The following is a 21,557-nucleotide window of genomic DNA, read 5'->3' on the forward strand; positions in this document are numbered from 1 at the left end:
TCCCAGGCCTATATGCCAAACAAAAAGGCACATAGTATTTTCTAGATACTACCTCCCTCTAGTGGAAACAAATGGCAATGACAGTGTTAGACTCTGCAAATGATGTGGAGCCTTTTTGGGATTTTCAGTTGGTTGAATTGTCATTACATAATCTCAACCTCAACCCCACACACCGCCACCACAGCACTGACAGGAGATGCTGAAGTGGCACATTTTTTCTCAATACAGCAGTTTGTGCTGTCTGTGGTCAAACTAATTAGTAACCTCACAGTGATGTTACTGCCCTCTAATGGTAATCTTTTAGATTGCAATTGCAATGATCAGACAGTGGAGAGCATCACTGCAACAATGGAATATTGTGATTAAGATTTTATAAGTCATTGTTACTATGTTTTATAGTGTTTGCTGTTTATGAAATCAATGACTGTGTGTGTGTGTGTGTGTGTGTGTGTGTGTGTGTGTGTGTGTGTGTGTGTGTGCACGTGTGCGTGTGGAGAAGGCATTGCTTTTGTACTCTTAATATAGGTTTAAATGCCATTTATTTACTAATTGTCTGTGGTGATGGCATATATCTATGATGATCTATGTTTTGGATCCTCATTATTTACTGTTATCTATGTGGACAAAGATCACAGTAAATAATGTTTCTTTAAATAATCTTTGTTGTTGTTTTTTCATTTCAAACATGTTTCAAATGCATTTGAGCATGTTTACATGTGTGCATGTGTATGTGTATTACTAAAATCTTTGACAGTAAGAGAATAAGGCATTTATTACATTATAAATCATTTATTGAAATATAAATCATCTGAATGTACATAACGCATACTGAAACATAAGGATAACATCAGCATATTGGGTGTAATTACCTATAATTACAGATACTGTACCATCAACAATACATCATTCCTCTGAAGCACTCTGGAACATTCACACCCCCGCTGCCATAGACAGGGAGTCAACTAAAGCCAAAATTAAGACCTTCTTAGCTCAACCTAGCTAAATCTTCTGCAACATCCAAAAAAAGGAAAAATAGGAAAAAAGTGCAAAAGTTTTAAAATGATTGCAGATTATATCACAGTCAACAGTAGAGACAGAAAGAGTGAGTGAGAGGCAGTGGCACAGCTGGTACAGTAGCTGGAAGATACTGGAGGATTACAAAGTCTACACAAAACTGATGTATGACATCAGGTCAACATGAATGTCTAGTCCATCTAGTGTCTTACTATAGGTAGAACCTACTAGACTCTGTCTATAGATAAAAGATGAGGCTGGAGGACATGAGCTATTAAAACACTGCTGTTAGATACAGTTAACACTCCTGGTTAGAAAGAACACAGGATGGTGTCCTCTAATTTGGTAGTAAACTTCTTATTGAATGCCATACTGCCGTATTTATTGACATTCTTGTCTTTGAGACTCATAAAAGTTATCAATACAATTATAAAATTAAGTCAGATGATCCTTCATAATGAACTGACTTTATCTCTGAATCCATTCTTGAAGTTCCCCGGGTTTATTAGTGGATAAACCCGTTATTACTATTAATGGCATATGTTCAAAGCAGAGATAGACATTTTCTTAGGTTAATGTGCTAATCAAGAATTATTGTATACTATGCTCTACTTTGGCCAATATTTCATGTTAGTCCTGCTGTGGGAAGGTTGCTTGAATTCACTTTGTCACAAACATTAGTTTCACAGGGTTGACTGAGGGTGCAGAAGCTTAATATGTGCTAATATAAAATGCTTGAAATTTATCCCAATAATTCTCTCTTTATAAAACCACTCTAGAACTATTTACATTACAATCACACAAGGACTTTCCTTTAGCAGAGGCCTATGACAAGATATGATTGAGGTCTTTTGAGGGACAAATTGAACACATAGTGTATTTGGGGCAAAGTAAGAAACTGCAGAGACGCATGCAACTTAAAAGCCATATTCGGATAGTCGCACTCTCCATTCAAACAGCTATGGTCAACCTCTACTCAATATTCACAAATAATACATGTTTACATAATGATGAAGTAAAAAAATAAATTTGAATTGCTGCACTTATTTAGCCATTGACAACATAATATGGTCACATACAAAAAATACACATAGTCCAGATTTTGTGCTTTTAATTTAAAGTATTGCTACTGATTGTACCAGCATCAGGTGCTTATCCTGTAGGTAGGTGAGTGTGAAGTGAGACGCTCTCTTGAGTTTCCTACCGATCGCGTTGCTAGTATTGGACTTAGCTAGTTTAAATAGTGTATCTGTAGTGGTTCAATATGGCTGAGTGACATACTGTGGTGTTCGTTTAGAGTCTTTGACCAACACGTCTGATCCGTCCCTTCTTGCTTATATTGCTGTTATAAGAATGCCCGATAGAATAATGCTCTCCGCAAATTAGAAAGACAATCTTGCTCTGTTTTCTCTTCATGTGTTTTCAGTCCCATCCAACACAGTTCCAAACAGACTCTGTGACCGCGGTTCTTGATGCAAGTCCTTGATGTCTTTGTTTCCACCAATGCTCACTAACCCCTCCAGCCCAACACGGGGGGGCGGTGTCCCAGGAGGAGTCAGGGGCGCACCATCATATCACCACAGACTCATCCAAACAGCGAAGTGGTTTTGGAAGGGCTGTCGAGGAGGAGGTGTAGGAGGGGCTTAAGGGAGGACGGGGGACTGGGAGTGAAGAGGGTCTTTGGTTGATTTACAGGTCTTTTAACTAGTTCCCCGTGTCCTTACACCCCTCTTCCTTGTCGTGTCAGTAAGCTCCACGGGTTGCGGAGCCGTCACAGGAAGCTGTCCTCCACCAGGTCACTAGAGTCCAGACACATCTCGTCCAGCAGCGTGATGTCCTCCAGAGTCTCGCCCTCGCGCTTGGCCAGCGTGGAGCTGCTGGAGCCCGTCTCAATGGCGCTCTCCTCGGACGTCTGAGAGCTGCATGGCACACAGGGAACCCAGGTTAGTGCCATAATACAGACATAGTGGAGGTAAACGTAAGGGAGGTCAGTTTGTATTACCTGTGTCTGTTCCTCTTTCCGTATTCATCATCAGATATAGGGTCCAGGTCGGGGAGGGGGATGATGTAGCCGCTGTCGGAGCTCAGGCGCTGCTCGTCGAAGCCGCTCTCCCTGTCCTTCAGCTTGCCCTGGTTCTTATAGGTGATGCCGATGTAGGCGTCGTCGTTCTCCACACACACCCGAGTCACTGCGGGGTGGTCACTCTTCAGGAACTCATGGTTCACCCTCTCATAAGACTGCACAAGACAGGAGGATACTTTAGAAATCAGAGGCAATGACGTTGTGTTAAAAAAAAAGGTCGGTAAACTATGACCTCCAGTTGGTGATCATCATAAGGCAAACAACCACCAATATAAACAAAAATCAATATTTTCAGAAAAGCATTAACTTTGGCTTTTTTCCTCAAAAGACCCCATCTTCATATAACTTACATCAGTTGTATACTATTTACTATGTACACTATAATTTATGACAAGAAATGTCAAGATTTATGTTGGTCTTAAACTCTATTTGACAAATGAAAAGGTGGGTAAACTGCCTTCCACTACTTGTTTGCACAGACGCAGATGTGCACTCTGGTCTTTACGTACAAAGATTTCCTTTGACTTAATCTTAGATTTCACTGTATGATTTCAAAGGATTCAAAGGAATGATAAAAAATAAATAATGTCTCTCATTTATAACTGGCTAATGATAGAAATTAGTTTCAGCTTTTGATATATCATAGAAAATTGGAGAAAAGTGTAGATCGGTGTAGATTTGGGTGCAAGCGCAGAATGTGTGAGCAAGAACCTTTTCTAAATGAGACTCCGCAGAGCTGCAGGAGAACTGAAGTATTTTCTCAGCAACAGAGTTAGCTGTAGTGTAAACTGAGTGTGTCCATGTGTGCTCTGTATATGTGCATGTGTGTGAGTGTGTGTGTGAGTTCTCACTAGCTGTGTTGCCAGCTGGGTGGTGAGACTCAAACTAAACCACACATCCCATCCAAGCCTGAGGTGCTAAAACAGGAGCCGGTTCCTCCTCTCTCCCTAGCCATTAAAACTGTGTGGAAGAGGGAGAGGTAAAGGCGGTTTGATGTGCCATGTGTGGTGTGATGTTTAATGGGCTAATTATGGTTGGCTGGTGGAGGCGAGACCTGGGGCTGCGTCATTACCCAGGCTGAGGCCAGCCACTCTGACCTCCAGCTGGTGCATTAGCACTCTAATCACTGGTAGTGTTTCTGCTATATGCTGCGGAAATACAGTGACACACTCTGAAAGCACTGGCACGGGAAGTGGCTGGAGATTGTGAGTGGGGTTTTTAATTAACTGCCTCACTATTTTAATAGCATATTCTATTTATTTTCAACCTGTTTTTTGCCTGGCAATGCAATGAAAAACCAAGAATTGTCACAAGCACAAACGCCAGGAACGGCTACTTGGAGAAAATACAGAGATGGGGTCTCAAAAAGACATGACCATCAACAAGGCAATGTAATAAAGTAAGACAGAAACAGACTGTGATGGTCCAACCATGGGGTCAAGAATGAGGAGGTGGTAAATCAGAAAGCAGGTGTTAAGAATCCATAGAACAACCAGTTGTGTCAGAGGTCAGAAGGAGACTTACCCTCTTGTAGCTGGAGGGCAGCAAAGAAGCTACAGTGTCACTCAGACCCAGGAAGGACGGCCTCTTCTCTGGCTCACTGTTCCAACACTTCATCATCATCTCATACCTGGAAAAGTCAAAAAGCAAAAACAAGCAGTGTTACCGCAGAGCAGAACAGTACAACCTGTCCTGAGGAGATCAGCACCTTGTAATTAAGCCATGAGTCCTGTCATGCGCTGTATATCACAGCTCAGTAACAAACTGCACCAAGTTTACAGTCTGCAGCCCAAAGCATTCCTCATTTGACATGGAAACTTTATGTAATGCTCAACAACTGTTCATAACGAATGTAGTCATTGTCCACAGCATCATATATAAGAACAATGTAAACAATCACATACACATCACTAGGTGCATGCTCTGGTTTGGCCATCCTGTATCCACTTTTGATCTTGTTGTAGAAGCTGGAGTCCACGACCATGCCTGGGTACGGGGTGCCACCTGCAAACCAAAACATATTGTCATCAGTGCATCAAGCAACTCCAGTCTCAAACTCAGTTCGATTTAGAAGTTATTAACATATATGAAGGCACCCCAATTCCTATCACACGACTTTTGGTGATGAGTAGACACTCACCTAAGGAGAATATCTCCCAGAGGAGGATGCCGTAGGACCAAACATCACTGAGAGTGGTGTACAGGTTATCAAAAATGCTCTCTGGTGCCATCCACTTCACTGGGAGAAAGGTCTGTGTGTTGAAGAAACATAGGGGAAACTTTCAAATACACTGGGCAAACACTTGCAAAACAAGTGCTTTAGCAGCAGAAAATACAGTATGTCATGTAGTAGTCTTATGAAGAGAGACTTACGCTGCCTTTGGAGACATAGTTGTTGTCATGCATGATGTCTCTGGCCAGTCCAAAGTCACAGATCTTCACTATCTTGCCCTGGGAGAGGAGGACATTCCTGGCAGCGAGGTCCCGATGCACACACTACACAGAGGAAAAGAGAGACACAGGAAAAAGTGATTAGCAGGTCATTGCATCTTATACAATTGTTTTCAACTCCCAGTTCTCCCATTCACTCATTCCCAAAGTGATAAATTTCAATTCACTCACTTGACAGCTCTTTCCCACATGCACTGAGTACATCTATTTCTGTATTCTGTTCATTTCAGTTCGGTTCATTTATAATTCCATTTCATATTGCCTTATAAAGCACGGTCTTTGTGTAAACATGCCAGTTGGAGGGATGGCTGTGACCACTGGATATTCAGGGATAATAACTATGAAGCTGAATGAATGGCTTCTGGCTGCAGTGTGTCTGTGCCTGGTAATTCTAGCCTGGCTGTGCTGCTATATTCAGCTGCTGGCTTCTCTCCTGAGTGGGCTCAGCCTACACAGGACTGCTTATCACACAACCGCTGATTTACTCAGCCCTCTTGGCCAGCACAGCTGTCATCATGCAGGACACAGCGCAAATCCACAACCTGCCATCAGTGCAGCGGTAACCAGTGGAACACAAGGCGGTAAAATGTATGTGGTGTCCAACCCACTATGTGATGGATACCAACGCAGAGGTCAGAAACCCCAGCGGCACCAACTTGTCTTTGGTCAGTAGGAGACTGGAAGTCACAAACATTATCCCTGCAGTTTCTAAGGTCACTACAAGCATTGAGTGATTATGCTGTGCATGAACGGAGAGGGGAATATTCAGCTTTCAGCATAAGCACCTCGTCATCGACAGTTCAATGCCACTACACTACCAGTCAAACGTTTGGACAAAATTTTGTTTTTCATTATCTTAAAGCCATTTTGACCTAAAGGCTTATGCTTAAATGCTTGAAATTTGTTTCTTAGACAAATATAAATAGTGAAGTTGATGCCTATGTATGAATTTCTTTCCAAAACCTTTGCCCTCCCTTCAAGGCAAAGGTAGCTACTTTAAAGAATGTAAAATATAAGATAGTTTTGATTTGTTTAACACTTTTTTGGTCACTGCATAATTCCATTCCTGTTGTTTCAAAGTTTTGATGTCTTTACCATTATTCTAAAATGTGGAAAATAGTAAAAATAAAGAAAAATGTGGCGTGTCCAAACTTTTGACTGGTAGTGTATATTTACTGTCCCTCCATAGCCAGTCGACATAGTGTTATCTGAGGACATTAGCTGTCTCACTCACATTTTTGGAAGCCAGAAACTCCATGCCTCTGGCCACCTGGTAGGTGAAGCTGAGCAGGTCGGTGGTGCTGAGGCCCTCGTTGCTGTCGTCTGACAGCAGGTTGTCCAACTCGTTCTCTGGATGAAGAAAACAGAGATATACAAAAAAACATATCATGAGGCAGTCCAAGAGTGTATGTTTGTCATGTATAGTAAATATAGAACTGGCTGCTCAAACCTGGCTTTTCCTAATGGCAGGGAGAAACCGGGCATTATTATGTGTGTGCTGCAATTATCCTCTCCATATAATTACAGGGCTGTACCAGGCCTAAATGCTGACAAGGGTGTACCCCTCAACCAGCACTGAGTCAAACACTAAAAGCACTAAAGCCAAGCAAGCACAGACCAATAACCCTTAGGAGAGAGTGAATAAAATGAAGAGAAAGACAGGCAGAGAGACAAGATTGTAAAGAAGAGAGCGCTGTGTTGAGACAGGTAGATCACAGACTGTGTGTGCTTACCGCTCAAGCCTTTCTGGGAGGGCGGGTGGTCGTAGTTGGACCTCTGGATGTCAGAATACTTGAAGGAATTGCTCATCTCCAGCATGGGCACGTACTGAGTGTTGTCTGCCTGCTTCATGTCCATGTAGTCTCCTTTGCTTTCAAAGGACAGGATCACATAACTGTACGCAAAGAAAAGAGAGAGGAATACTGTTGGTAATGAGGTGATGTGCTATGGTAATATTGAGGATGACGAAGTGTTACAGAAAAGGCCTTTGGTGACAATGCATTAACTTGCATTTACTATGTTACAATGCTATTCAGTTCCCTATTAAGTGTGTGTGTATGTGTGTGTGTGTCCTTAAATCCCCTCACTGTCTCTGGCTGAGAGTCAGAGGAGGATGCGGTTGAGGCTAACATGGTGGTCAGGGTTGAATCATGTTATGGTCATTTTGAGGTGTGGTCACTGTGAGTCATCCATCAACACAGATGAGCTCTAGAGACGGCTGCTGTTTCACCATGCATGCCTGGGCAGACGAAATTAACAGGTGCCTCCATAATAATGAAGTTAGCCTGAAAGCTGAGATCACTTCAGACTGAGATTAGATTAGGAGAAGACGCCAGACAACCTCATCAGCCATGGAGAAGATGGGGATACAGTTACTGGTTAGGGGTTACGGAGTGAGGGGGTGATGGTGTGTGTGTGTGTATTTGTGTAGTGTTATGTCAGTAACTGTAATACTTGGGAGTGGCAAAGGGGGAGTGAATTGAGCATATATAATGGCTGTATCTATATATTTGTGCATAAATGTGTGTTTGCCCTTATTCTTAACAGTCCTTAACCATGTTGAATCTCTGAATTATGAGGAACCTTTGTAAATTATAATTCAACTCAGTGGATGAAATTAGAACATTTAAAATATGACAGCATGTGGTCATGATTGCATGTTTAGAAGCATATATCCGGTACCTCCTGCTGCTCTCATCTGCAGGGTTGATGCCGAAGATATCCAGGTCTTTTTTGGGGTTTTTTTCTGGGTGCAGGCTGAGGAAGTTCTCTCTGTTCTTGTGCAGGTAGTTGACCAGGTCTCCGTAGAAGCAGTACTCAGTGATAATGTAGATCGGGCCTGGGAACAACACAGCAGATAAAGACACATGCATGGGCGTCAGTCTGCAGGCTAATCTTATCAGAGGCTCGTAAAGGCTAAAAGCATAGTCAAGAGGGCAAGCCTCCGCTCTCCCATAAAAACCCTATTAAAATACCACACCCACCAACAGTTAAGACAGGACTGTCAACCTTTTTTGGCTGTTAGAGCTGTAAATGTCTTCAACTGCCATATCTGAACTGCATCCATGCATATGTGCCTGTGTGTGTGTGTGTGTGTGTGTGTGTGAGTGTATGCACGTGTGGATGTCCACACATGCATTCGTGGTTGTGTTTGCGTGTGTCTTTGTAAAGTGTCGTGACTAAAATGCTTGGGAGTGGCAAAATATGAGTAAACTGAAAATAAACAGTTATTGTATGCGTTTATCTATGCATAAAAGTGTGTGTGTGTGTGTGTGTGTGTGTGTGTGTATGTGTGTGTATTATTCACCTGACTTGGTGCATGCTCCCAGAAGGTTAACAATATTGAGATGCGGTCCAAGATGAGTCATGATCTTCAGCTCAGACATCAGCGCCTGTTTCTCACTGGAGCGTGCTGTGGCTGAAAAACAAGTGTAGCACAGGCCATCACTCAACCACAGCTGTCAATCCATCATCACATGCAATCAGACCATATCAACCAACCAGTCAGTCAAGACCATCCGGTGTATTATTTGCTTTAATTTTGTCACTTAGTCTTTTATCACGAAACATTTCAGATGACTGTCGGCAATGTGGCTTATAAATGGTTCCCATGAATTGTAATCTGTTAAACTTACGTTTCAGCATTTTCACTGCCACCTTCATGACAGGTTGGGAGCGGCTGAGTCCATAGGCCGTGCCCTCTACCACCTTCCCAAAGGCTCCAGAGCCCAGGATACGACCTAAGAAACACAAGAGATAGGAAGCACAGGATCAGTTAACATGGAGGATAAACAAAAATTACACACGCAAACAAGCATGCGCACACATCCGCGCACTTCGGATGCCTCTGCCCTCTCATCTGCGACCTCTCCAGTGGCTGAGTTTCCCTTTGATCAATGAGTCAAACCAAACCCAAGCCGGCAAACCCCAGCCGCCTTCCTCTCACTGCCCCTGGCCAGATGAGCTTATCACTGCCCCACTTCAAAGACGCAGAGTGAGACATCACAGCCGCAGCCTGACCAGAATATCGCTACAGGGAGGCCACACCGCCACCGAGACAAGACCACAGCATTAGCACAGCGCATTAAATTGACTCACCAAGCACAAGTCTGTCACGGGGGAACTCCCATCTGGAGTCGTAGGGCAGCTGCATGGGGTCGACGTAGATGTACTCATGACCATCAGGGCTCACAGACTCGATCACCCTCCAGCGGATCTCATAGCGCGGTTTCTGGAGGACAAGGCAGAGAGCTGATTAATTAATCTGTATCAAGTCTAGGCTGGTTATTGTTGGACATGATGCCATACAGATACGGGTTCTGATATTTCAAATGTGACTTTTGATATGTTTCTATGTTGAATGAAAGCACAGTGTTCCATTATGGGAAAAAGTAAGTTGTTTTCTGTACGTTTTTTAACATGTCATTTGGTTATCTAAATACAATCAGACCATACAATTGATTTTTTTCCATAATAATGATTTGCTTCTTAACTAGTAGAAAACTTAACATCCCATCATAAGAAAAGCATTATTTTGGAGCTTTTTGATACATTTTTTGTCATTTTGTGTCATTTTTTGCTATCCAGTCCTCAATAAGTCTAAGAAGAAGGGCTTGCTCTTAATCGGAGAGAGAGAAGCAAATTTCATCCTCCTAGAAAAGTGAAAGAATCCATGAGAAAATAAGATGAGTTAAGAGAGTGGGTGAGTGCATGAGTGTGTGAGTGAGTGAGTGAGTGAATAAGTAGGTGAGAGAGTGAATGAGTGAGACTGAGGGCAGGATGCAGCAGTACCTGTTTCCATATAATAACCAAGACAATGAGTGAGATGATGACAATGACCAGGAGCACCAGCACAGCAGCAGCTACAGTCAGCTCAGGGTGAGGGCCTGTTCAGGAGGAGAGCCACCGGTCATACACACAAGATGGATGCAACACATTTTTGTCAACATAATGAGTATGGTAATTTGATAAAATGCATGTGGTGAAACAAGTCATGAAAATGCATCTGAGTATAGATAACGTTAATTCACTGGTGCTTTACAGTGTTGCATAAGAAATATCCCATGCCAGCCTCACAGACAATTACTGGAACCAGTAGGGTGTCCAGATTACCAGGACCAAAAGGTGTGCTGAGGAGATTAGGTGGGACAAAGGGGGTGGGGGAGCAGTGGGGGCAGGGGTTTAGGGGTGAGGGGGGTGTGAAGCTCAGCTGGAAGGGCCAAATGGCCTAAGCATGTCTGGCTTCTCCGACTTAGCCGTCAGAATAAGAGTCCCTGCCACATGGCTGATGCACAGGCTGCTAGATCAGCTGTCTCACCGCAAACACTTCATCTGACAGCTGCTACAACACTGACAGCACCAGCTCAGCCACTAACACAGTCACTTACAAAGCCTCTCGCACTCTGAGCGTCAGAAAGGGAAGGAACTTAAGAGGAAACAAGGTGGAAAGAAACAACAGTGTAAAACGTGAATGTTGGATGAACGGTGTGTGTGTGTGGAGGTGTGTGTGTGTGTGTGTCTGTGTGTGTGTGCGTGCTTACCGCTAGACACCAGTTTGACCTCCCTGCTGACAGCAGCCATGTCGTTCCTGGCCAGGCAGCGGACAGCCAGTGTATTTTCCAGATGACCAAACATGACCTGGCTCTCCAGATGATTGTCCTGGTCGATGTGCGAGTCCACCGTGATCTCGGTGGAGTTGGGAGGGAGCGGCACCCACTGAGATGAGTCATTGGCACAACTGGATGGGGGACAAAAGACGAGTGATACAATTATACACTGCTCTGTGAAACTGTGTTATGAAACGGAGATCAGGCAGTGATTATGCGAATACAATTCAAACACGGAGCCATGCAGTGTTTAATAACTCTGCAAGTACGTCCAATGAGAGGTCCTGAGACATGGCTTGGCTGCTGAGCAGTTTAATGATGTACTGAAGGAAACTGTCTGAGAAGGCTGGACTTACTGTTTGATGTTCTTGCAGATGAACCATTCCACCTCAGGAGTGGGCTGCCCTCCAGCAATACACACCACAGACTGGCCTGTGGCTGAGCCGTGGTGGAGGTCCATCAGATCCACAATGACTGCAGGCACTGTAACACAGGCAAACAGACAGGAGTTAGTATAACACAGTGTGTGTGTGTGTGTATGTGAGAAAGAGAGAGAGACATAGAGAGAGAGAGAGAGAGAGAGAGAGAGAGAGAGAGAGAGAGAGGGTAAGAGGTTGTGAGAGCAGCATCCAAGGGAGATAAAAGTAAAGCTTAATGAAGGGCTTGGAGCATTCCTCTCTCTGACCTTTGACCTGGAGGCTAAAGCTGTGGCTGCGGCTCTGGTTTCCATTTTCCACTCGGATGGTATAGTTCCCACTGTCCTCCTCCTTGGCCCGGATCAGGGTCAGAACACTCTGGTACCTACGCAAAACAACACAACCATAACAGCAACTGCCATAATCACACAGTAGCAGAGTGCCACAATAGCACCAGACCCTAATTATAGGCCCAGGAGTTCAGGTTGCCTATGAGCTGATGAGTGGGAATGTTCCTTTGAGCTTGTCATTAGCTAAACAGTGTAGCTTGGAGGCGCACTGAGTGATGGGAGTCTCACCTGGTCTCGCTGAGCTTCCGGAGGCTGGCGGCGATCTCCGCTGTCACATCGTTGAGCGGGAGGCCGTCTTTGAGCCATGTGACACGGACGCTGGGGAAGGAGTCAATGTCGGCTCTGAACTCCCTGACCTCATCCAGCTCTGCTGATTCCTGGGAGCTGAACTCGGGCCACAGGGACACAAACGCACTCTCTGTTAAGAAAGAGAGAACCACAATTCATATGGCGACGGCCAATCAGCATTCATTCATCACTGCAGGCAATATAATAGTCTATGAAATTATGTCAGACGCTATTTAATCCAAGTAAACAAACTATAACTTTGTGGTTGATAAAATGATTTATACCATAGACTGTAACAGCAAGCTCCTTGGTTTGGCTCTCGTTGCTGATAATATCCGTGATGGAGCAAGCATAGATGCCGCTGTCTTTGGCTGAGGCCTGAGGGATTGTCAGGGTGTAGAGGATCTCCTGATCCATCTTATTCTCATGCACTGACTTGATGCCACGATCAGCCTGTCAAACACAAGAACACATCAGGTACCTCAAGTTATAAACCAGACAGCAATAGGATGGGAACCTCTGGGGGACTTCAACTGAAACATGCTATCAAATGAAATGAAATAAGACCTCATGTCCTGCATGGGATGACTTGTGTGTGCTCCTCACCAGTTTGCCGGGGTATTTCCAATGGTCTTCCAGAATCTCAGACCCCCGAGCCACACAGTTGACCGTGATGGTGTCTCCCACCAGCAGAGCCGTCCGCTGAGCCGTCAGCTCGACCTGAAGCTCAGGACCGCCTGACGCGCAAAAACAGACAAGGTCAAAAACCCTGTCAGCCTTCAGGTCTAGTTCACTGGACAAATTGGAGAGGTACAATGCCTCTTTTCGAGCGAGGTGACACACACATTCAGACATGCACACTCACCTGCCCAGCCATGGACGATGTACTCCTCACTGTAGTGCTCCTCTCCGTTTATGAGGGCCTTGCAAACGTAGGTTCCAGCAGTGAACATTCCCACAGCGCCCCTCTTGCTGTCATACACACTAGGCACAGGCTGCTGGGCGTCAACATTGACCAGGGTGACGTTAGCACTGGGATCTGACACTCGACACTGGATCTCCATCTCCTCATGGTTGGACAGGACATGGTTGCCAAAGGGCACCATTAAGGGCACAAAGGGAACATCTGGATCTGAGTTGGAGTAAGAGAAGTTAGTTTTCTCTTATCTAAACAGAACCGATCCAAACTAATACCCTAAAACAAAATGCAGAAAAACACACACAAACACATGATTGCTGTGGACTCCATACCTGGTACGTAGACGTAGATGCTGCTGTCCTCCATCTCCTCTGTGTAGTTTCCTCCGTTGTAGTAGCAAGTGTAGAGGCCGGTGTGCGCGGCAGTGGCGTTGTCCACAGTGATGGTGGTGACAAACAGGCCGCTGTTGTCCTCCTGGGTTTGCTCAGACAGGTAGACCGGGGTTCCCCAGGCCAGTTCCGTCTCGCCCCGGCAGGTCAGGGTGAAAGGAGTGTGGAGGGTCACCACCATCTCCTCTTCCTGGGGCAGCAGAACCGGGGCCGAGGCGGGCAGGAACAGCACTGTGCTGGGGGCTGGACAAAACACACATGTACAGCATTCAGTCACAGATATACAAAATCAACAGGTTTAAAAAACTGTATCTATCTATCTATCTATCTATCTATCTATCTATCTATCTATCTATCTATCTATCTTACCTTTCACTTTGAGGGTGAAGGAGAATTTGGCAGTGCGAGAGCCACTGAGCGCTGTGATGGTGTAATTCCCGCTGTCTTTCTCTAGGGGCTGCCGTAATGTCAGTATGCTTTGATACCTGCAAGATGAAAACCAACACACACCTTTGTTAAGGATTTTAAACTTCTTTCAGAACTCAAAACTCACCTACTAAGCAAGCACTAAGATATAGATGGAACTTCACTAGTGAATTTAAGTAAACTAAAAATCATAATCTTCAGCCTCACCGATTTCCTTCAAGGTGGCTAGTTTTGGTGAGAAAGTAGTAGTTCTCTGGCATGGTGGTGCCATCTTTCAGCCATGTCACCTTGGGCGCAGGGAAGGCATCAATGAGGATAGTAAACTCTGTCTCCTCCAAAAGACTGACAAACTCCACCGCTACAATCCCACTGTGGTCCAGGGTCACAAAGGAGTTCTCCTCTGAAGAGAGAAATAGAAAATAAGAAAAGAGTAAGCGGGCGGTCATGGAGGAAAAGGGGCAAAGAAATAGATTCAGCTGGGGAGTCAAGTAAAGTGAGGATGAGAGGATGAAAAACAACAAAAAAACAGAGGGAAAGTGGAGCAAGAGGAAGATTGAGGTGGAGGAACAGTGACAGAGAGAGAGAGATGAGGAGAAATGAAAGCCTGACACACATCTGCTGAAGCCATCCCATAAAACATAGTAGCTGATGCTGAAAGCAGAGGTGTACCTTTACTGTCGGATGGTAGAAAACTACTTCCATGCACCCCTAAAAGCACCTCATGCACATATGGGAAACCATGACAAATTTACCTGACTGGATGATGATGAGAATAAAATAAATGTGGATTAAGTGACTTGAAACTAAAAGATATGAGCGCTCATTCAAATTATTGCAATACTGCAACTTCATGAAGATATTGAGGAAGAGTTTGTGATGGGACAAACAGAGGGGAGACTTACCAAAGACGGTGACAGCCACGCTGTTCGCTCTGATCTCTCCACTGGTGTCATGGGTGACGGAGCACTCATAGATGCCACTGTCCTGAGAGGTGGCTTGTGGGATACTGAGGGTGTAGATGACTCGGTCAGGCAAAGTCTGCTTCATCTGAACTGCACCCACCGCCTGGAAGAACAATATATGTACAAGTTTTAGATTCTACTCGACAAAAAACCTATCTCTTTCTACGTCTTGGTAATAAGATATTTTGATTTTCCTTCTCTCTGTATTTTTTTCCTTTTTGCAGGTATAGAGTTATGGTCTATATATCGGAGCTGGTGTGTAGTGCTGGTGAAGCCTGATGTCTAAAACACTTGCTAGGCCACAGGAAATAAATCAGGATCACAGAGCCTTTTAAAAGGCTGTAATTGCAACTGAGACCAAAGCCAGGAGTCAGGAGTCCTGCGTTCCTGCCCTCTCTGTCTCTGGAAAAGGGCTTAGAGGAATCCCATGCACTAAAACAGACGGTTTGTCACAACGTGCTGTAGGGATTATGGCAGGACATACACACACACACACACACACACACACCCACACACACACACACACACACACACACACACACACACAAAATCTACTTAAAAATATAAATAAACAGAAAATCATCAGCATCTTGTACTCTCTGACCTCCATGGAGTTTACACACCTAACACACAAAATGTTTTGCTGGGGTCTTTGGGGTTCAGTGGGACACACATCTGTCCTACACATCCCAAAGTCATTGGGGTCAAGTGATTTACTATCTTTTTTTTCTTTTGAACTGCCTCCTCCCTCCAAGCCATTTGTCCGGAACTTCAACCAACACCTTTCCCGTCGGTGTCTCACTATTTCAAACGGGGTTAACTACAGCGAGGGCTGTTTGGCAGGAGTCCGTGTAATAAAGACAAAACATTCAAGCTCCTGCTTTCCCAACACGTACTCCGTAACCACTAAGGGCCATCCTCAGAGTTATATTCCACTTGCCCCTGCGAAGTTTGGGTCCAAAACCATCATTCACTAATTTAAGGCTCGGTGCTGCCGGGTAGGAAAATGACATGGAAAGACACTAAGACGAGGGATAGAAGGAAATTTAGTGCAAGAGGGACAGGAGCCAAGTAAAAGAGTAATAAAACCTGAAACTCTGAAACAAGACAGAGGCTCAGAGAGGAGACTAAATTAAAAGAAAAGCACTGAAAGACAAGGAGATAACCGGACTGCAAACACTATGAGAGAAAAAGAGAGAAAGAGAGAAAGAGAGATGTGCTTCTTGCCTGTTTTCTAGGATGGAGCCACTGCTGCTGAAAGGCCAGTCCAGTCGGAGCCACGCAGGTGATGTTGAAAGGCTGCCCCGCTCTCACGGTCTCCTCACTGGCTTTTACCTCCACATGGAAGTCCACCATCTCTGCAGAGGGGAAGAGAGACCACCAGAGAGCACAAATCAGCACTGTCATCTCACGGCTCCCAGGACAGTGACGACTTGATTACCATGAGCTCATTTATCTCTGAGCCGTGGCTTTGTATGCCATCATCACACACACACACACACACACACACACACACACACACACAGTGACAACAGGCGTGTGAAGTCATCTCCCCCAGTGATAATAACATAATGTCATGGCTCTCATGCAGTGAGATCACCCTGCAACCCTCTCTAGTGGTAAACAGACTTTGGGAGTGTTACCAGCTGTGCTCAATAGCGTTCTGTGATTTTTTAAAATATCCTTATGCAGAAAAATTGTTTATTTAGCTTGACTCTCTCTTTTACTTCCCTTATTTATTATATTAGTTCACATCATAGGGATAATACATATTGATAAAGACTTCTGTATATGTGCCAAAGATAGCCAAAGAATCTCATTTTCATCTGCAGTCCCTAGCCAGACTCTATGGTCTTTTCACACAACACACCCATCGGGTGCTGTGGTGTATCTGTTGAAGAAAATGTTACATGCATACAAAATTTAAGAATGCATTTGCTTTCCTCTGGTACACATCCCAAACATCCTATGGCATCCACGCATCTTCTTCTTGGTCTTACCGGTATCTTCTACAGTGTAAGTGACACTCGCGACTGTCTGGCCGTTCACAGTGGTTTCGCACAGGTACTGCCCGCGGGACAGGCCACTGAAGAAGCCCATCTTGTTGTCATAGGGAGCGGGGATCTCCTCTCCGCTGGGGACGCTCCTCAGGATGACGTGAGAGTGGGGGTCAGACACCCGGCAGGGGATGATGACTCCATCAGTGAACACTGGGACAACCAAGTTACCGGACTCCTCAGGAACAAATGGGACCAGGGGGTCTAGGGGGGCAAACAGAGGAACAAAATCATGGTGTTATATTAGAATGGGATTTGGTTTTATTGAAGAGCATGATTATGAGCCTGTGTACCCTTATTTTAAGGAAATACTGTTTTGTAATACAAAGATCTAGGCTACAGTTCATTATTTCATTCTGAACTACCTTTACATTTTTCACATCACAGCCCTAAAATTTTAAAAACTAGTATTCACCTGGGACAAAGACGTATATTCCGGTCTCATTCTCATCCTCGTCCTCCAGTTCTCCCTCTTGGCTCTCGTATTTGCAGATGTAATATCCGGTATGTGCAACAGATGCGTTGTAGATGAAGAGAGTTGAAGTGTAGTATCCTGGGTAAACGAATGTGTTGTCCGGCAGGGGTTCAGCCCAAACGACGTTTCTTTTACCGGTACAGCTTATGTTGAACACGGACAGTGGCTGGAGGACAAACTCGTCTTCGTTGGATATAACGGTTGGTGGCGACAGTCCGGAGGTAACTGGAAGATTTTATCACAATGTAGGGATTCGTCAATTGCACCAACAAATCCACTGATTGCGCAAAAAATGTGCGGAGGTAGGCCTACTGTAGAATAGATCACGACAGAGAAGCAATAGGCTACTCACCTGATAGGAGCCCCAGCAAGACACCCCCAAAGACGAGATACGTCTTCACCCCATCCATGACTATGGATGTTTGGCCCTAGAAAGAAAACAAGCACGTCATTCATATAGCCTAGGCTTGTAGAGTAAACACGATGTTTTTTTTTTTACTTCGCGGTGGTATGATACCACTGTCTCCACGGTCAGTCCATTTGGATAACATTGCTATTTGATCAATAAATCAATGGCTTATCGGCTTCTTAATCTCCTGCCTATGCAGTTGGACTGACTCATAACAGAGCTCAGGTAGGCTATGACACAAAAATCACTATAATATTCCCAAAATGACCTATAGTGCAACTGCGGTACTTAACAGCGAGATTATAGTGACTTTGTCGTATTTTTGTGGTATTTGTCTCCTCACTTCCACACTATTCCTCTTGACTTCTGTGATATTTACATCCATCTAAAGTTTGTCATAGGATTACTAGAATTATTTTTCGTAAAAGGGGGTTCACATTTTGTTGAGCACAATGCTGTGTGTTTGGTCTCTAAGGACGTTTGATGAATGGGTTGTTGGACGGGGCTGGATCCGCTTGGCGCCTCCACATCCTCTCTCCTCCAGATGCGCTGGAGTTGAAGCGGGGCACCGCCGTTAGAGGGCGACACAGTCCGCCTTTTGAGCGCATCAAGCCTCCTCGGATCACATACTCTGTTAATTGCTCCGCCGCTCTTCTGAAGTTTTTTTCTTCAAATGGAAAAACTGTTAACTTTTCGTTGTTCAGTGGTCACAGTCCACACAGAACTAGGTCTTCTAATTTCATTAAAGTTACATGTAAATATTTGTTTTTTCCTGTTAAAGCTTCTTGTGGGCCAATCCAAAAATGTGGAAAGTGAAATATCCGCGGTAATTGAAGATATAGATTTAAACTAGGCTTCTTAAAAACTCATCAAACGAGTCTTATCATGCTGGGTTTGGTCATGGAGGTCTTGTCAAAGGACATTCCCCTGGTCTGTGTGTGTGTGTTATCTTTCTATTTATCTATCTGTCTGTCTGATGTCGGACCCTGGTTTTCATCAGGGGCCACGCAGACTGAGAAGCTCCTAAGCAGTCTGGAGGTGCGCAAAACTGGCGATCGGAAATACTTTTAAGCACTTCGACGAGAGGATAGCCTTTTTTTCCGAAACATCCAGTGTCAGCCAGAATAATTGAACTTAAAATATACAGTTTTATATTTGACTTGTAAATTCTAGGTTGGACTTTTTCTCTGTCTCTCATGTTCATAATCTACTGCGGAAACTTCGCAGGTCAAAGCCAATATGGATATTTTGAATCTCCACTGGACAGTGTCCCCAAACAATAAACCACTGTTACAAAATGTTGGCCCTCACGAAGCTCCCTGTGGCTGTTCGCTCTGGCTCATCCGGGACAGGCTAATTATCCATGGCCAACCTGGGTTTGGTGAAACTCTATAATTAGTGAACCCACTCCACACAACAGTCTGTAAAGCAAATATTCGCGTGGGAATCCTCTGACAAAATGCCTAATCCGTTTTGACATGTTCAGTGCACACGCCTTGTTTCAAACAGCTCGTTTCAGTAAGGGCTTTTCGCCTTGCCAAGGATATTCCAGCCACAATGTGTAAATCTAAGACTGGAGTAGTAAACTGGTAGCATGTCCTCCTCTCCTCTTGTCCCCCCGCTCCCAGCAAGCGGCTCAACAAATGTGCCAGATACCAAATGTGCCGTTCTGCTGGGCTTGATACATTTGAGCAACAGCTGATAATGGCTTGTCTCAACTTACTGTCCTCCACGGATGGTTAAATGCTTCAATTCAATCCCACATGTGAACAACTGATTTCCATGGGAATGATTGCGAAGAGAGAAACAGTCTAAAGATAGTAATTATGCAATTAGCCCACTGAAAGGGACATCCAAGTGAGCGCTAATGCACTCAAGAAAATTTTGAATGATCTATTTTGCAGCGTAAGGCTAAAGTTGAGCCTAATTTTGCCTTAAGATTTAATTATGTGACATTTCGCCCACAATCAAGAAGTATTCCTATGCAAAATCCCTTGATGGCCCGGCAGGGCTGGTAGTTAATGAAGAATGCGTCGTGGCTCCCGAACAGACTTAATTCTTCTTTTCATGTCCACTCAGCTGCAGCTCTGAAGCCTCAGACCAATCCAGTGCCTCCAGTGCTGATTTTCCATTTTAATTCCACACATTCCACGAGCAGAAGAGAAAACAACTTGAAATACAATTTCCAATGTGTTTCCCATTAGATGCCAGGCAGCATCCCACAATGGTGCCTCAGTCTTCGAGGTGACACCTCCAGCTGTGAGGCCGAAACCGAGCGCTTTCATCCAGCCGAGTCAGCGACATCTCCCTGCTCGGCGTCCGGGGGTGAGACCATATGGTGCACGGGGAGCACAATTCTTACCGAAAAAATAATGCATTGCCTAATGCAGAACTTGCAGACTGCTTGCAGACCAGCAGATGATTCTCAAATTATTAAACAAAACTTTTCAATAAACTTTTCCAGGGCTGGGGAGATTGACGTATAAAAAAAGTCGATAATATAATAATTCGGTAGATCAATTATGTCTGCATTTGAATTCCTATTAGAACTACATAAATTATTCTATCTGATGCTAAAAGGTTTTAGTCCCCCCCACACTTAATCGATAAAACACCCAAAACTTTAAAGGAGTATAAAAAAGTATTCAGTTTCAATCATTATTTGGATTCCAACAACCTTTCAATTACCTTTTGTAATCCCCTTTTTGTATTCCTTTCGATTAAATATATCCACAATCAATAGGACGGGAGCATAAGCGCTCCAAAAGGCGCAGTCAAGGGTCCTTTGCAGCGGCAGTAATCCTCAGAGAGACCCTGTGCTGTGAGAGCATATGTGCGCCCCTCTGTCTGCATCCACGGCCGCCTTCACAAATGCGCTTGAGCTACAGCGACCTGTAATTGATTCAATGCTACAGTCCATCCTTCCCAAAAAAACTAATCATCTGGCTCAAAGTAAATAACTCTCAGGAAATGACACCCCCTCTCCTCCCTTCTAGCGCTGGGTTTCTTTTCAAAATAAGAGTCCCCCCTTTTCAGGGAAAATGCAGTGAGACTCGAATTTCCCTGCTGAAATGAAGGAAAGGAATATCATTTCCACGGGGTTTTGTTTGGATACGAGCCCATACTGCATACAACGTTTTATTTTCGAAGAAATTAAGATTAAAATGTATTTAAGGAGAATTTTTCTAACTTTTGTTACCTATGATTTTAGCCTATGCTATTTATTAGCGATTTACATCACCCATCGACTTAATAGGCTAATGAAAATGTGCATGTTGAATTATGGAGCAATGTTGTCTGGCAAATTATTTTCCGTACTTGTTTCTCGCATACTGTATGGCAAATCAGTGGGTGAGTCCAGTTCTTTTGCACCAGTTGGAAATTGGGAACATTGAAGCCCTAAACTCATAGAGGGCGCTCTAACACCGTCATATACCACGACCCGCCTCTCTCTCTCTCTCTCTCTCTCTCTCTCTCTCTGTCTCCCCTCCACAGCCACATGCACACATGATAAACAGGTTTTATCTATCTATCTATCTATCTATCTATCTATCTATCTATCTATCTATCTATCTCCACATACATTAACTCTAAAGCAAAATTAGAAAGACAAACATCATGGAAAGCATTCTTTTTTTTCTACAGCATAGGCTAGAAGACAAATGGGGCCCTATTTACTGGCACACATGCGTCAGCTGTTTACCGGCTCTTC

The 21,557-nt window shown here is 44.2% G+C and overlaps 1 protein-coding gene across 1 annotated transcript; it reads right to left on the reverse strand.

Moving 5' to 3' along the window:
• Nucleotides 1-855: 855 nt before the first annotated feature.
• On the reverse strand, nucleotides 856-20,685 carry pdgfra (platelet-derived growth factor receptor, alpha polypeptide). Its single transcript, XM_071895591.2, has 29 exons — nucleotides 20,534-20,685; nucleotides 17,789-17,864; nucleotides 17,377-17,661; nucleotides 16,905-17,165; nucleotides 16,132-16,262; nucleotides 14,845-15,007; nucleotides 14,150-14,342; nucleotides 13,886-14,001; nucleotides 13,460-13,759; nucleotides 13,074-13,340; nucleotides 12,815-12,945; nucleotides 12,493-12,661; nucleotides 12,149-12,338; nucleotides 11,840-11,955; nucleotides 11,511-11,637; nucleotides 11,089-11,285; nucleotides 10,340-10,434; nucleotides 9,647-9,779; nucleotides 9,184-9,288; nucleotides 8,856-8,966; nucleotides 8,231-8,387; nucleotides 7,282-7,442; nucleotides 6,783-6,898; nucleotides 5,471-5,593; nucleotides 5,238-5,349; nucleotides 5,002-5,101; nucleotides 4,622-4,727; nucleotides 3,017-3,252; nucleotides 856-2,933 (listed from the first exon to the last, which is right to left on the reverse strand). Exons 2-29 carry the CDS (start codon nucleotides 17,844-17,846, stop codon nucleotides 2,786-2,788), a joined length of 4,407 nt encoding a protein of 1,468 aa, XP_071751692.2. The 5' UTR covers nucleotides 17,847-17,864; nucleotides 20,534-20,685; the 3' UTR covers nucleotides 856-2,785.
• Nucleotides 20,686-21,557: the final 872 nt, after the last annotated feature.

The sequence above is a fragment of the Centroberyx gerrardi genome, chromosome 9, assembly GCF_048128805.1.
Source record: "Centroberyx gerrardi isolate f3 chromosome 9, fCenGer3.hap1.cur.20231027, whole genome shotgun sequence".
Classification (NCBI taxonomy): Eukaryota; Metazoa; Chordata; class Actinopteri; order Beryciformes; family Berycidae; genus Centroberyx; species Centroberyx gerrardi.

Bases quoted from the DNA above. Each gene is read 5' to 3' on its own strand.
- pdgfra (XM_071895591.2), bottom strand. From the start codon at position 17,846: ATGGATGGGGTGAAGACGTATCTCGTCTTTGGGGGTGTCTTGCTGGGG. The intron at 4,728-5,001 runs GTATGTGATTGT...TGACTTTTCCAG, and splicing joins GAGCATGCACCTAGTGATGT to GTATGAGATGATGATGAAGT. The intron at 3,253-4,621 runs GTAAGTCTCCTT...TGTCTTGTGCAG, and splicing joins TGCCCTCCAGCTACAAGAGG to TCTTATGAGAGGGTGAACCA.